This window comes from Prionailurus bengalensis, chromosome E1 (assembly GCF_016509475.1).
Source record: "Prionailurus bengalensis isolate Pbe53 chromosome E1, Fcat_Pben_1.1_paternal_pri, whole genome shotgun sequence".
Lineage (NCBI taxonomy): Eukaryota > Metazoa > Chordata > Mammalia > Carnivora > Felidae > Prionailurus > Prionailurus bengalensis.
Genome location: NC_057347.1, coordinates 53245900 through 53261037, shown reverse-complemented (window position 1 = coordinate 53261037; position 15138 = coordinate 53245900). Strand labels below are relative to the sequence as shown.

The window sequence follows — 15138 nt, the reverse complement described above, 5'->3', positions numbered from 1 at the left end:
CCAGGAGAAAAGGCTTTCACGTCATTTGGGAGAGCAGAATTGTCTACCTTTGCCCTGTATTATCATCAGATAGGGTGACCGTGGAGGCCGCTCATGGCATTTGGTTGTGTGGCTGGGCTGGCTGATTTCCTCCTCCAAACAGATGGGAAACCAGCCTTCAATGGCGGGTTGTGCTAAGTAGGAACTGTTTTCTCCTGTTCAACCGTGTAGGAGACCGCTTCCATCTGAGGCCATGCTACGACCGGAAGAGGGGAGAGATGGGGAAAGTTTGAGGCCTGGCTCTGTACCATCCACCCATAGGATTAAATGTCTCTACTGACTCTTTCCTTCAGAGTCGGTTCTCATTTTCTCATTTTGTGAAAACTAAGGTCTTTCTATTGTCTAAAGGTGGACATTGGGCGAATGAGTGGCTCGGTCGGTTGAACACCTGACTTCAGCTCAGGTAGTGAGTTCCAGCCCTGCCTCGGGCTCTAACGCTGACAGTGCAGAGCCTGCTTGTGGTTCTCTCTCCCTCTCTCTCTGCCCCTCCCCTGCTCTCTCTCTCTCTCTCTCAAATAAGTAAATGAACTTAAAAAAAAAAAAAAAAAAAAACCAAGGTGGGTATTGTGGAATTCTCAAGGCAGTTTTAAAATTTTCAATATATATACATTTCAATAAATATTAGAGAACACTGTTTTGAAAGATAGATGGAGGAAACAGGATTTCAAAGAGGTACCTGCACCCCCATGTTTATTGCAGCATTATTTATGGTCGCCAAGATGTGGAAACAACATGGGTGGACCTTGAGGGCATTATGCTAAGTGAAATAAGTCAAAGATAAATACTATATGATTTCACTTATATGTGGAACTTAAAACAAACACACACACACACAAACACAGCACACACAAAATAAACTAAGGAACAGGAACTCTGATGAGCTAGAAGTTTTAAATGTGAGACTCCCTGATCAAAGGCACCCCCCCCCCCCACTCCCAACTTCTTTCTTAATGCTACCAGAGTACCTGGACCTCGGCTGACCTTGGCATCCTTGAAGGTGAAGCCCAACTCTGACAACAGGCTTTGCTGTCCGCCCCTTCAGTGCCCCACTTTTGTTCTTCTCCGACGATTAGAGTTGACTTCACTGATCCCGGAGGCAGAAAGGAAGCCCTTGAAATGCCGGATCCCCTAAACACCCATTTCCACAATGACCCAACAGCCCAGAACGATGTTGCTGATGGCAAACCGGATTTTGTATCTGCTCAGTTGGACTAGAAATGTTCTGTTTAACGGGTGAGGAGGGATGGGTTCCCTCGGCTGCAAAGACCGCTCCCAGCAGAGGCCACGTGCTGCGTAGCTGAGAATACGACAAGCCCTGGGAGCTAGGAGAATGCAAAAGGTGGTCGTGTGAAGGCCCAGAGGAAAAGCGAACCATCTGTGATCTGTTGCCTCCTAGAGCAAGCTTGCGACACATACTACCATGCCCATCCACCTGGGAGTTTAGAAGTTTTAGGAGACTTACTCTGCTAAAAAGCATTTAAGGTGAAGCCAAAGTGGGTCTTTATCCAGTCTTTGCTCCGGAAGCGTCTAGATTGCAGGTGGGCGTCACAGCTCTCTTCCTCATCACATACTGGCCAGTACTTAACAAGTAAAGAGAAGGAGCTGACGTGGATCTCCCAAACCACGGAGTGGACTGGAGTGGAACCATGGACAAGGGGAAGACTTCTTTGATATTGGAGAGCCTCTTTGTGGGGGTATGCTCATGCCTGAAGAAGAGACTGCAGTGCATTTTCTTGGTGGCCAAGCCTCTCCACTTCCCCCAAAGTGTTCAACCTGATTTTTATTAAGAAGCATGGGGGCACAAAGCTAGAGTCATCAAAACAGTCTGGTATTAGCATAAAGATAGACCCGTATATCAGCGGACCAGCATAGAGAGCCCACAGATAAACCCACATGTGTGTGGTCATTTAACCTATGACCAAGGAGCCAAGAGTACACAACGGGGGAGGGACAGTCTCTTCGGTACATGATGTTGTGCTGGGAAAACTGGACAGCCACATGCAAAAGAATGTGTGTTCTTACAGCACACACAAAAATCAACTCAAAATGGATTATAGACCTAAAAGTAAGACTGGAAACCATAAAACTCCTGGAAGAGAGCATAGGCAGTAAGCTCCTTGACATTGGTCTTGACAATGATTTTTTGAAGTTGACACCCAAGGCAAAGGCAACAAAAGCAAAAATTGGGACAATAGACAATTGGGACAATGTGAAGCTAAAAGGCTTCTGCAGAGCAAAGGAAACCATCAACAAAATGAAACGGCAGCCTGTTGAATATGAAGAAACATTTGCAATCATATATTTGATAAGGGGGTTAGTATCCAAAATATATAAAGAATTCCTACAACTTAATAACAATAAAAATTTTTGATTAAAAACATGGGCAGAGGATCTGAATATTTTTCCAAAGAAGACATACAGGGAGCCAGCAGGAACACAAAAAGGTGCCCAATATCACAAATCATCGGGGAAATGCAAATCAAAACCACAATGAGATATCACCTCACACTTGTCAGAATAGCTATTATCCAAAAGCCAAGAAAGGAATGTTTTAGGGAGGAAAGAGAACCCTTCTGCACTGTTGCTAGGAAATGTAAATTGGCACAGTCCCTATGGAAAACAGTATGGAGGTTCCTGAAAAAATTGAAAATAGAGGGCTCCTGGGTGGCTTAGTTGGTTAAGCGTCTGACTCTTGATTTCGGCTCAGGTCATGATCTCAGGGTTCATGAGTTTGAGCCCCACATCGGGCTCAGCACTGACAGAACGGAGCCTGCTTGGGATTCTCTCTCTCCCTCTCTCTCTGCCCTCCCCTGCTTGCTCTCTCAAAAAAAAAAAAAAAAAAAATAGAGCTATGATCCAGCCATCTAACTTCTGAGTATCCATCCAAAGGAAATGAAAACAGGATTTCAAAGAGGTACATGTACCCCCATGTTCACTGCAGCATTATTTATGGTTGCCAAGAAACGGAAACAACATGGATGGGCCTTGAGGGCATTATGCTAAGTGGAATAAATCAGAGAAAGATAAATACTATATGATTTCACTTACATGTGGAATCTAAAAAAAAAAAACAAACCATACACACACAAGAATAAAAATAAGACCAAAAAACACAAAACCAAGCTCATGGATACAGACAACAGATAGGTGGTTGCCAGATGCAGAAGATGGGGGGGGGGGGAGGGGACAGTGGGGGAAATGAATGAAGGGGTTCAAAAGATACAGATTTCCATTATAAATAAGTCAAGGGGATGTAAGGGACGGCATGGCCACTATAGTTAATAATGCTGTATTGCCTATCTGAAAGCTGCTGAGAGTGAATTTTGAAAGTTCTCATCACAAAAAAGAAAGAAATTCTGTAATTACATGTAGTGATGGATGCTTAGTAGACTCCCGTGGTGATCATTTCATAATATATGCAAATATCAAACTGTCACGTTATATACCTGGAACTAATGCAGTATTGTATGGTGGTTACCCCTCAGTGAGAAAAAAAATTTTAAAAAGCAGCACGGGAGAAAGAAATATGTGTTAGAGTGCTGTCCTCCATGAGAACCCATTTGAAAATCATTTTGAGTGATTTTTCTGCACAGAGATGGTTATGTTTTTTCTTATGCAAGAGTATTGCTGTTAGCAGGACATGTGCTTTATGTTGTTTAACCAGCGGGGATGTGGTTTTGCCAACTCCTCTACTTTTTTTGAAATTGAGGTGACCATTATTTGCAGGGACAGCAGGCGGTCCCGGCTTGCACTCTATGATCCGGCATGGAGTTGTGTGCGTGAAACATTAGCTTATATGCAATCTCCCCCCGCCCCCTGCCATAAAAAAAAAAAAAATGAGTGAATGTCTGTAGACTCCCAATGAGTTAGTCAAATTACAGTTCTCTCCCTCCATTGGAAGCCTTGGAGAATCCCTGCATCGGAAGTCTTGCCCACAAGATCCAGGAGGTGTACTGGGTGGGAGCATGTGTGCGTGCACCACGGTGTGCCTCACATGCATGTGCGTGTGTCCCTCATGTGTGGGACACACGTGTGCTGCATTGTGTTGCCCTGTGCGCTGCATCCCAGGGGTGCGTGTGTCCGAGGGCACAGAGCGCAGCGAGCCTTAGGAGGCTGTCCCTCTGCACTGAGAAGTAGGACGTTGGTGAACGCTCACAAAACAACGAGACCTTGGTTATGTTGTGCAAGAAACAGTTGGGTTTCTTGTTAAAAATAACACGCATGACGGGGCGCCTGGGTGGCTCAGTCTGTTAAGCATCGGACTTCGGCTCAGGTCATGATCTCACGGTTCGTGGGTTCCAGCCCCGCGTCGGGCTCTGTGCTGACCGCTCAGAGCCTGGAGCCCGCTTCGGATTCTGTATCTCCCTCTCTCTCTGCCCCTCCCCTCCTCACGCTGTGTCTCTCTCACTCAAAAATTAATAAGCATTTAAAAAATTAAAAAAAAAATAACACCCCATGAGGGAAAATGTCTGCTCTCTCAGTAATGACCACACTCCCTTGCCTGGGCACCAGCCCTCAGTGAGGAAGAGGGAGCATCGCCCAGGAATGGCACTGCTGCACCTTTGAGGTCCCCAGTGGCGGGTCGACAGATGGTCCGGTAGAGCTGACCGTGGGTCTTCCTCTTTTGAAACTAGGAATTTCCAGGCCATTTTGTGATCTAATCTTCATAAGGACCTGGGACAACTGTGTCTCCTGTGTGCAGGGCTGAGGCGGTCTGATTTGTTTCCACCTTTCCTTCTTTAGTGACTGCCCTTCAAAGGGAGCTGCTCTATTGCTGGAGGAATTAGAGGCCCAGTCACTGAAGAACGGAGCGGGAGAGGCCATGGGACGCCACTTCAGAGTAGGCCTCTGTCACACTCCACGGGCTCTCCTACAAGGACAGGGCGATTTGATGCCTGGCCAGTCCTCACAGGCTAAGGGGTAAAGTGAGCCACCTCTCCTCACCAGACACCAGTCTCCTGGCAGAGAGGTCTTCTTCTGTCCCTTCAGGAATGCCAGGAAAGGAGAGGGACGAAAAGCTAAAAGTGTCTCCCCTTCTCCACCCACCCGGAGGCTGAGTCTGCGTGATCGGTTCTCACGCAGACAGTCTCTGTCCCCTGACCCAGGGAGCAAGCCACGGCGTTTCATTTAATATTATACTCACTTTTAACCTAGGGAGAGTCCATCGTATCCTAGTCGGCGTGGTTAAGTCTTGGTTAATATTGACCTGTGTCGTGTAGCACAGTCCGGGTGCACGTGGCCTCGAAACGAGAAAACGGAGGCGATCGGCCTGTGTCCAGTCACTGCTGAGTTCACAGAAGCGGAGTGGGCTGCAGGGGCAGGAGGCATGAACACTTGCCCCGGAGTTGCTATTTCCAACCCTGACGGTCTGCCGACTGGAGTAACAGACCCACGGAAGCTTTTCAGCCATAAGTAGAATACAGTCCCTGGTGCCTCCTTTCCAGATGAGCTGCGAGAGGGAAGAATTTGAGACGCTGCCTATGGGGATATTCCAAGAAACTCACACATTAGGAGCCGAACAACCACTTAGGTGAAGGTTTGCTCTGATGGGACGGACCTGTGATAGGAAATGTGGTGTTTCAGAATCTGGCAAAACTCGGGATCAGACAGGTGACTGATTACAAGTTGTTAGAAATCTCAAATGCTTGGCTTGCTCGCTGCCTATGGTGATTTTTATGATGACACACATTCCAGAAACACTAATCGGGCCTTCCCAACCGTCTATGGAGACCTGATGATTCTCTTGCCATCATCCTTCAGCAAGGCCAAAGTTCATCTCTGCCTTCCATCGTAACTTAGCTGTCTTGATCGAACCGTCACATTTGGAGCTGATTAGCAACACGTATCTCGACAGTCATTTCCTTCCTACCTCTCTCAGTGACCACACTGTCCACTTTTCCAGCGAGGTGCTCCTATCTAGGGCAGCTGGGGCTGAAAGGGTCAGCCATCAACACTGGAGATTAAATCTGTGTGAGCAAATAGACTCCAGTTTACTGCCTGCTCTGGAAGCCCCACCCACCAGCCCGCATTTTCTCCTCTGCATGCCATTTGCGGTAGATAAATAAATCCATGCAAAAATTTTTTTAAAAGGTACAGTTTTAAGACGAGGCTATAGGAAAGGGAAAAGCTGTTACCCAAAAGTGCGTGCAGTAAAAATCCCATGCTATTGCTTAAGGAAAGGTCGCTGGCTACAAGTTCCACTCAGGATTTCCTAGCAGTTACAACTAAGGAAGAGTCATGATTTCTCCTCCCCCTCCTCCTCCCCCTCCCCCTTCTCCTCCTCCCACCTCTCCTCCTTCCAAAAACAAAGGAAGGAAATGCAGTGTCCTTCCATTACCCACTGTCCTTCTCCTTGGCCGCCTAGACTGTCCCAAGCTATGGCACGAAATCCACCAAATATTCACTATTCCTCAACTCCGTGTTACTGAAACACAAGCTAACGTTGTCCAACACAGGCCACAATGTCCTGTTATCTCTCCTGATACCTCTCTCACCAGATCCACTTAGGTTTAACCAGCTCTTAACTACCCATGCGAATGGGTAGGTTAAATAGTAGCTTGCATAATCCAAATGATCAGATGCCCTAAACTCACTGGAGTGCCTTACTTTTTGTTCTCTCCCAGCATCCAGCAGATTTATATTCATAATTGAATGCTGAGCTGAGGCTAAGCTGACATTTTGGAATTAAAATTATGTTAACATTTAAATTAAAACAGCTATTGATTCCCGCTTTTGGAAGAAAGAAAACCACCAGAGAACAAGTTATCCTTGAAAGAGAGATTTTGAAAAATGGAGAATTCCTTTTCATCCAGTAGCAACCTGCCTGCTTATTTGGAGAGAATTATAGCTTCACTCTTAGAATGATCGCCCTGCTGATGAGCAGCGACTGTATATCTGGATATGCATTTTGTGTCAAGACTTTAGGCGGCTGCTGTGGGCCCCGGCCCCCTTGGAGGGAGCGTCTGATTGCAGGGGCCTGAGTGCTACAGAGTTCGTCCGTCTTCCCTGAAATTATTTCCACTAATTCTTGGTCCCTTGGAATCACTTCCCTAAGTAAAAACTCAGCATTTATTCAAAGACCCGGGAATGTCTCATATTACTAGTATTGGTAAAGCCGGGTTTAAAGCATTTCCTTCCAAATCTTTGCTTGTTTTTATGGTGGAAGAGGAGGAAGAGTCACCTTCTGTCAGTTGTGGCTGCTAAGAAGTCCTGAGTGGAACTTATAGCCGACCTTTCCTTAAGTAAGAGTGTGGGATTTTACTGCGTGCACTTTTGGGTCACGGCTTTTCCTATAGTCTCATCTTATAATTGTGCCTCTTTTAGTTTTTGCGTGGATTTACTTATCTATCATAATATTACTGAGCACATTTTTCTAGGCCGCAGTGAGTCCTTTCGGGAATGAGGTGGCATGAATAATATAGACAGAACGAAGGCGGCACATTAACAGCAACGCTACAGGTGGGGTTCTTAGTCATTCTGTCAAATGGGCCTTGCTTAGGGAGCCAGAAGAGGAAGGCTCCTTTTTAAATATGGTAAAATCTATACGTGAGACACTCAGGGAGTGAGGCTTTCACAGAAACCCAGAGATGATGGCATCCTTACAAACACCCACATGTTATATCTTCATACCCTGGAAATTTTGCTCATGAAATGGGCATCATCTCGTCTCTTACTGCTTTGTACGTGAGCCCATCTACCATTTCAGGCACAGAAAAATGTCACCGATGGTGTGGAGTGCCTGTCTATGACCATGCTTGAGGACAGCTCAGAGTCTGTGGCGTTGAAGGTCGATGTTCAATTTGTATATGGTGGGCGGGGAAGGTGGCACAGGCATACCTGTGAGGGATGGGACTCCCGCCACCACTCCTACCCAGGCACCCCCTACCTGCTACATTTTGGTTGGCTGGCTCCCATGCCTATGTTTCAGGAATAGCATCCTTGGGTCTTTAGTGTGTACTGTGGTTTTCTTAGTGCCTAGCTTTGTATCAACTCCTTAAAAAAAAAAAAAATCAAAGAGTTGTTAGATTGTATTTCCACTTTCTTTCATTAGGAAGTCCTGTCTGCCTTTTTTTAAAAGAAGGATTTCGTGGTTTCTCATCAAGGTGTAATCTTGTTTTATTCTTATTCATTTATTTTCATGGTGGGGGAGGATTAAATGGTTTCCCCACAAGAATTCCAGTCAACTTTTTGCCTGTCATGTTGGTGATTTCCTCCACCCTCCCCTTCCATGGCTCCCTAAGAAAGACCAAAGCAAATGAAGAAGGAACAAATGCAATCTTACAACAAAGCAGGCTTTGTCTTGATAAATACAATAATCGACGCCCCCCCTCCCCCCCCCCCCCCCCCCCCCCCCCGCCAAGCATTTAAGTCCTTTTGGGTAAATGAATGATTCTTTGATTATATCTAAGGAGAGAAAACACATGAATTTATAGTCTGGGTCCTCAAATAACTCCTTTGCCTTTCTCACTCTGATCCAACTTGCTGGAAATTAAATAGAAGCAAATACCCAGGGGGCAGAGGTGGGTTTGAGAGGCTGGAAGCTTTAAGGAGATGTCTTTAAGAAAAAGAATACAAAAATATCTTCCTTTTACAATTTTTTTACGAAAACATGTGGTCATGTGAAAATACTGCCCAAGCATGTGAGATCCCTGAAGCTTAAACTTTATTGGCTTCATGGTAAGTCCACTTCTGTGGGTTCCATATTGTAACAAATGTCCACCTATACTATGCACACTTCAACTCGCTACTCGTGTACTTGAACACAGGGAACGTAGGAATGACTGTACAGGGACTAGAGAGGAATAGAATAGATAAGTATAAACGTTAAGACCACAAGATTACATATTAGGTTTTGAACATGCAGACGTACTTTCCTATCTTTGTTGAGCGTCACCATTTCTACAGATCATACCCAGGCATGATCTCTTCTTCTCCTGACTTGGAATTGTCTGCCTGCATTTAAATGTTCGCTTTAAGGGGGAGGTAATCAATTTAATACATTATCATTCACTCAGACAAGCAGACTCAAACACTGTTCTCTGATTGGACTCATGCTGAGCAATTCCCTATTCTAGAAGCCAGGTGTGATGGGCAAGAGGAAGGGAAGGCATGGGGGCAGGGAGCATATTGCCACTTGGCAGAGCTTGGCGTTTTATTCTATTTATTTTTCAGGCAGTTCAGATACTGGTCTGGAGATCCCCATTGAGGAGGGTTCTCTGGGTCTCTGTGGTCTCATTCAGCCGGGATTTGTCCTGCTTACTGTCACTCCGTTCCCCGTCATCTGTGCCGCTCACCTTGACCAAGCAGAGGACATTCTGGAAGCTCTTCTTGAAGTTGTCAGACAAGAAGGCATACAGGATAGGGTTGGCACAGCTGTTAGCATAGGTGAGGACCACCACAAAGTCAAACATGCCTTTAAGCGCTGGGGTGGGATTGATGGCCACAGACACGGAGGAGACATTGAATATGTAGAAGGGGAGCCAGCAGAAAATGAAGACGGCCACCACTATGGACACCATCCGGGTGACCTTCTTCTCAGACTTTTTCCTCTTGGAGGAACCCACGCGGATCCCAGAGGACTTCACCTTGATGATAATGAACAGGTAGCAAAGACAAATGATGGTGAGGGGCACCAGGAACCCCAAGATGAAGGTGTAGATAATGAACCCTGTGTACCATGCCCCAGATTCACCTGGCCAGTTGATGGTACAGCTGCTTCTCCCCCACTGGTTGCTCCGAAGCCCAGCATAGATCATGATGGGCAAGATGACCAGCAGAGACACTCCCCACACAGCCACATTGACCATCTTGGCCGTTCGGGGTCTCCTCCACTTGGCCGACTTGATGGGGTGGACCACAGCCAGGTATCGATCGATGCTCATGACTGTCAAGCAGAAAATGCTGGTGAACTGATTGATGCCATCCACAGTCATGACCACCCGGCAGATGGCCTTGCCAAAGGGCCAATGGACCAGAGCCACCTGCATGGCCAGGAAGGGCAGACCCAGCATGAAGAGCTCGTCCGCGATGGCCAGGTTGAGGATGTAAATGTTGGTGATGGTCTTCATCTTGGCATAGCGGAGGATGACGTAAATGACAAGCGTATTGCCACACAATCCAATGATGCAGACTACAAAATAAATGAACGTGAGGACTGCGTTGCTGGTCAGATCATAGTATGGCTCTGTCTGGTTGGAGCCGTTGGCCGCCACCACAGAGCCATTGAGGTCAAAGGGAGGGGAAAGCCACGGGCGGCTCTCATTGAGTAGCTCGTACTCCATGTCCATGGCTGCCTTACACTCCTCTAGGCCGATTCCAGCCAGCCAGAGATCTTACTCTCACCTTAAGGTGTCCTGGAGGCAAAGGATCCACTGTGACATCTGCAAGGGAAAAAGGAAGACGGGTCCACCAGTCAGAGGCTTACACTCACGCCAGCTTTCCGGGTCTCCGGTTTACCCTCTCAGACATGCCCTGCAGTCGAAAAGCGTGTTCTCTTTCTGCATCAGCGTTAGAGCTACCCACCCATTCTTATCAGTGTGCAGACTCTTTGAGTTGTTTTTCCACGGGGGGGGGGGGGGGAGTAGGGAGATGCAGGGAAGGGTTTGTTTGGGTCGGGTCATCATGGTTGACCTTGTCATCTTTGGTGACGCATGTGTGGGACATGGCTGAGGCTGCAAAAAAAAAAAAAAAAAAAAAAAGGACTTTGATTCCTAAGAAGTTGACTGGTCCAGACTGTAAAGAGGCAGAGCATGAAGTCCCGCCACTGACTCTGAGGGGTCTGACATGGGCATTCTTGGCCTTTTCCCTGTGAGGACATCTCCACTGACTTGCCGACTGCTTTGGAGTCTTTCCATTCTAAAAATCCCAAGTGGAAAAATCCCAGAGTTTAGAGGTAAAGCAGAAGGGTTCCACCATGAAGCCTGTGTGACCTCGTGCCACACGACCACTCTCACTCTCTCTCATTTGTGAAAATGGGGGCGTCACGGGGCACCTGGGCGGCTCAGTTGGTTAAGCGTCCAACTCTTGATTTCGGCTCAGGTCATGATCTCACGGTTTATGGGATTGAGCCCCGCATGGGGCTCTGTGCTGACAGCATGGGACCTGCTTGGGATTCTCTCTCTCTCTCCCTCTCTCTCTCTGCCCCTCCCCTGCCTCTCTCAAAATAAATATTTTTAAAAATGGGGGCATCATGGAGGTTAAGGGATGAAATGTATGTGGAAATGCCTGGCATTGTGCTGAGCTCATAATCAGAACTAAAAAAAAAAAAATCTTCTTTCCCCCTTTTTTCCTCTGCCATCTGAGTTAGCTCTAATTTATTGAAATCTACTCACATAATGAATAAATTTATAGTCTTAAATATCAAAAATAAAAATCTGGCTTGCTTTTATATTTAAAATGCATGTTTTAGTTTAGTTTGTTTCTTCTGTTTTCGTTTCTCCAATGCCCAGTGCTTGACCTTCGCATGCTTCACAGAGTCCCTGGGGGGGAGGGTTACTCCCTGGGGGCGGGGGGGGGGGGGTGGTGGTTACTGCTCCGGAATGCTCATCTTCTAACACTCCAGCGGATTTGCCTGGGATCCCCTGGTTAAGGAGGAAAACAGGAGCCAGGTGTGAGGGAGGCAGGCTCATTCACAGAAGTGCATTCCCAACACTACCTGGTTCATTCACGTCTCTATCCCCTTGATCTTCACCACCATCCTATGAAGTGGGATAACTGTCCCCGTTTTGCAGATGAGAAACCGAGGCTTAGGGAGTTGAAGTAATTTGCTCCCATTCCCTTGTATGTAACTGGTGGAGCTGGGATTTAAACACAAGACGTTCGACTCTTCTGCGTTTTTCACAGCATCATATCTGCTGCTCGGTGGACTGGAAAACTAGTGGCTGATAATTGGGCTTTGGTTTAAAACAGCTGACTCCTGTTTTACGTTAGCGCTCAGAGAATAATTGTAACTCCACTGGCTTGGCCCAAGTCATAAAACAATAGCCCATCACATAATTAGGTGATTTATCTACTGTCATGAAAAAAAAAACAGTGCTGGGGGGGTGGGTGGGCAGATTCTTTGTTCTGCACACCAGGGATATAGGAATGAACAGGGCATGTCTGGTGCCCTCTAGGAGGTGGTAATTTAGGGGGGGGGGCAGGCAAGGAAGCCAACTCCTATTGGGTGTGAATTGCATGGAGAAATGAACAAAGGGCTTAAGAATGCCTTCCTCTCCTGAAGGATTCAGAGGAGGCTTCGTAAGAGGAATGTGTAGGCTGGGTCTTGAATGTATGAAGAATAAAGCAGGAAGGGCAGGAAGGAGGTCATTCCAGGAAGAGAGAAGATGGTAAAAGGCCGGTGTGCTCAGCACACAGTGGGAATAATTCACTTGGTGGACACATCTCTCCCGAGCAGGGCACTTTCCCTGGTGCCTGAGTGAAGATTGGAGATTGCTCCTTTATGCTTGGAGAGACTGCTAGTGAGCTCTAGGGGACTTAGCCACCAACAAGTTCTAGAGAACCCTTGCCCACCTTTGCCTCTGATTCATTCTGCACTGCCAGGCACAATTGTTTACCCTCTCTATGCTAATTTCCCTACCGGGCAACTATCTGTAAAGTGGGGTCTGGGCTCTGTGGCTGACCTTTCTGCAAAGTACTTTGGGGACCCAGGATTTAATGTCTTCGTTGGGTAAAAAGCATAAACTGGCAGCTCTTAGAAACCGAAATTATAAACAAACCATTTTGGGTATCCCTGGGTTAATTTGGGTTGTTTCCACTATTATTCTAACCGTCTTATTGGTACTTTAATTCTACAGACCCAGAATCCTGTTGAAGCCGCCTGCACTGGGGTGCGTATTCATCACTAGCATTTCCAAGGTCCCGTCTATGTAACATGCAAGGTCACACTTCAGTGTCTGGGTGAGCCTGAACACCTCTGGGGGACAGAGCGCTGTCTAGAGGTTTGGAGATCGAGATGATGACGGTGGAGGACAGTGAGGGAGGGTCAAATGCTGATCTCCAGCTCTAACTCTGCCTTTTTGGCTGGGGTCTCCCTCAGTGGGATGGAATTGCCTGAGGTGATTGTTTTTCTGAAATAGGCTGTGAAGCAGCAGCACATAGCGTTCAGGGCTTGGTGAAGGTGGCAGAGGTGGTAAGCTGGCGAGCCAGTCCAGAGTGGGAGCCCTCTCCAAGGAAGAAATGAGTTTAAGTCACAGTGACTCTTATTTCATCAACAATGAAGTCAGCTGCCTAAGGTCTCCGAGTGACCTTCTGCTTCATCTGGGTCCCGGGGAAAGTGGAGTCCCATGCTAGGCAATCAATGCCTGTTGGATTGGGGTTAAGTTAGACGCACAAGGAAGCTTGGCTAGAATTCTGCTTGCCTTATTTTTCCAGCCTAAGAGTTAGTCACTGGCAATGGCTAGTTGTTGATTTCCTCTGAGACTGAGTCTGGGCTATGTTGGAGAGGAGGGTGAGAATGGTCTGGGGTATCCCTTGCCCTTCCGGGAGCCTGTGAATCGAGTGTGGGCATTGGGACTGGGCATCAGGAGCGGTCCTAAATCCTGTTGGGCTCCAGCTTTTCCCTTCTTCCCAACATTCCACCCCAAGCCCCCCATTCATTCCTCACCACCACTTCCCCAGTGGCCAGCTAAACCCAAGTAGGTCTCCAGCCAGCCATAGTTCAGCCCTGCTGGTGAAAGAGACAATAGTCAGGTGCTAGCCACCGCGGCAATACAGCGCCTGAGGAAAGCCCAGGCAGCCTGACCAAAGGGCATGGGGGAGAGGTGAGACTGGGGACAGTCCATTTGGTTCCCCAGGCTGGCACAGAAAATCCTCATCACTCAATTCCACGGCCCTCAGGTCCAAGGGTTTCTTAAAGAATCCTCTGCTATTTCCAGGAGGCTGTGGGGAAGATTAAAGACTGTCGTGCCAGCACTCCCCGTCGCTAAACGCAGAGGTGGTGGCCAAGGCATCAGGGCCGCCGGGAGCTGTTAACAGCCGCTTGGGGGCTTGGCCGGCGGCTCCCGGGCGCGGGCCACTCAGGGGTTGGGTCTTTCCAAACATAGGCGAACTGTCCTCTCCTCCCCGGTGCTGGGGAAGGAGTCCCTAGACCTCTCGGGATCTGTCTCCCAGGCGGGGAAAGGAAAAACAGGAGAAGCCACCCTTTTTCTCTGCTCCACCGCCTGCCCCTTACAGGCTTGGATCTTGAATGCACGCCCCGCAGGAGCCCCCAGCAGTGACACCCTCCACCCCCGTCCCGGCCGGCTTCGCTCTCCTCGCGTGGGGGCTCTTTTGCAGGCGGCTGGGAGAGAAGTTGTCCCCCGTCGCAGCTACCACCTGGACGAGGCGGTTGGGGGACGAGGACTGGACAAGGGCGCACGCCACGCACACCAGCCTGCGGTGGTGCGGACGCGTCCGATCCCGCACACACGATCCACAGCCCTCACTCACTCCAGGGCCCCCGCCCTCGTTCCTTGCCACCAAAATCGCCGCCCAAAAGGCACAGGGGCGGAGAACCACGCTCCAGGACCTACTCTCGGGCACACCGAGGCGCGCACCACCGTGCAGCGCAGATGCACCCAGGTGCCCAAGTGCGTCTCTTTCTCTCTCTCTCACACACACACACACACGCACACACGCCTCACCTTTGCTTTTCCGCTGCAATCGGCTAGCTCGGCTCTTCGGCACCCAGCGACCGTCCCCAACCCCGCCGGGCGCCCAGGCGCGCAGCAGCTTGGCCGGCGCCTGGCGCTCGGCGTCCCGCGCTGCCGGCTCCCGCTCGCCCCTCGCGCCTCCCGGAGCCCAAAGGGCCCGCAGACCCCCGGCGCCGAGCGCGGACTGAGGCTCGGGGCGCGGGTGGCCGAGCGAGCGCGTGCGCGCGGGTGGCTGCGTCGCCGGGACTGGCCCCGCGGAGCCCGGGCCCCGCGGCACATTTCCCCACGCGCCTCCCCCCCGCCCGGTTACGTCACGGCAGCTTCGCTCCGCCCGCTGGTCCGTAGGAGGACGGGGCTGAGCCTCGTGGAGAACCCGCCGGGGGCTGCGGGGCCGAGCTCGCCGGGGCGGGGGCGTGAAGGGCCGAGCGATCCCGGCCTCCCGGACGCTCGTGGCGGGGACACGAGCTGC

At 49.1% G+C, this 15138-nt stretch overlaps 1 protein-coding gene across 2 annotated transcripts; it reads right to left on the bottom strand.

Moving 5' to 3' along the window:
• SSTR2 (somatostatin receptor 2) lies at positions 1–14806 on the bottom strand. 2 transcript variants are annotated; one of them, XR_006297966.1, is made up of 3 exons: positions 14661–14806; positions 5183–10418; positions 1–132 (listed from the first exon to the last, which is right to left on the bottom strand). XR_006297966.1 is itself a non-coding variant. In XM_043585142.1 (2 exons), the coding sequence occupies exon 2, from the start codon at positions 10323–10325 to the stop codon at positions 9216–9218; it is 1110 nt and encodes a 369-aa protein (XP_043441077.1). In that variant the 5' UTR covers positions 10326–10709; positions 14661–14806; the 3' UTR covers positions 8137–9215. The 2 variants fall into 2 exon arrangements, 1 of the variants encoding a protein (XP_043441077.1); XM_043585142.1 differs by lacking the exon at positions 1–132 and having other exon boundaries at positions 8137–10709.
• Positions 14807–15138: the final 332 nt, after the last annotated feature.

Bases quoted from the DNA above. Each gene is read 5' to 3' on its own strand.
- SSTR2 (XM_043585142.1), bottom strand. From the start codon at position 10,325: ATGGACATGGAGTACGAGCTACTCAATGAGAGCCGCCCGTGGCTTTCC.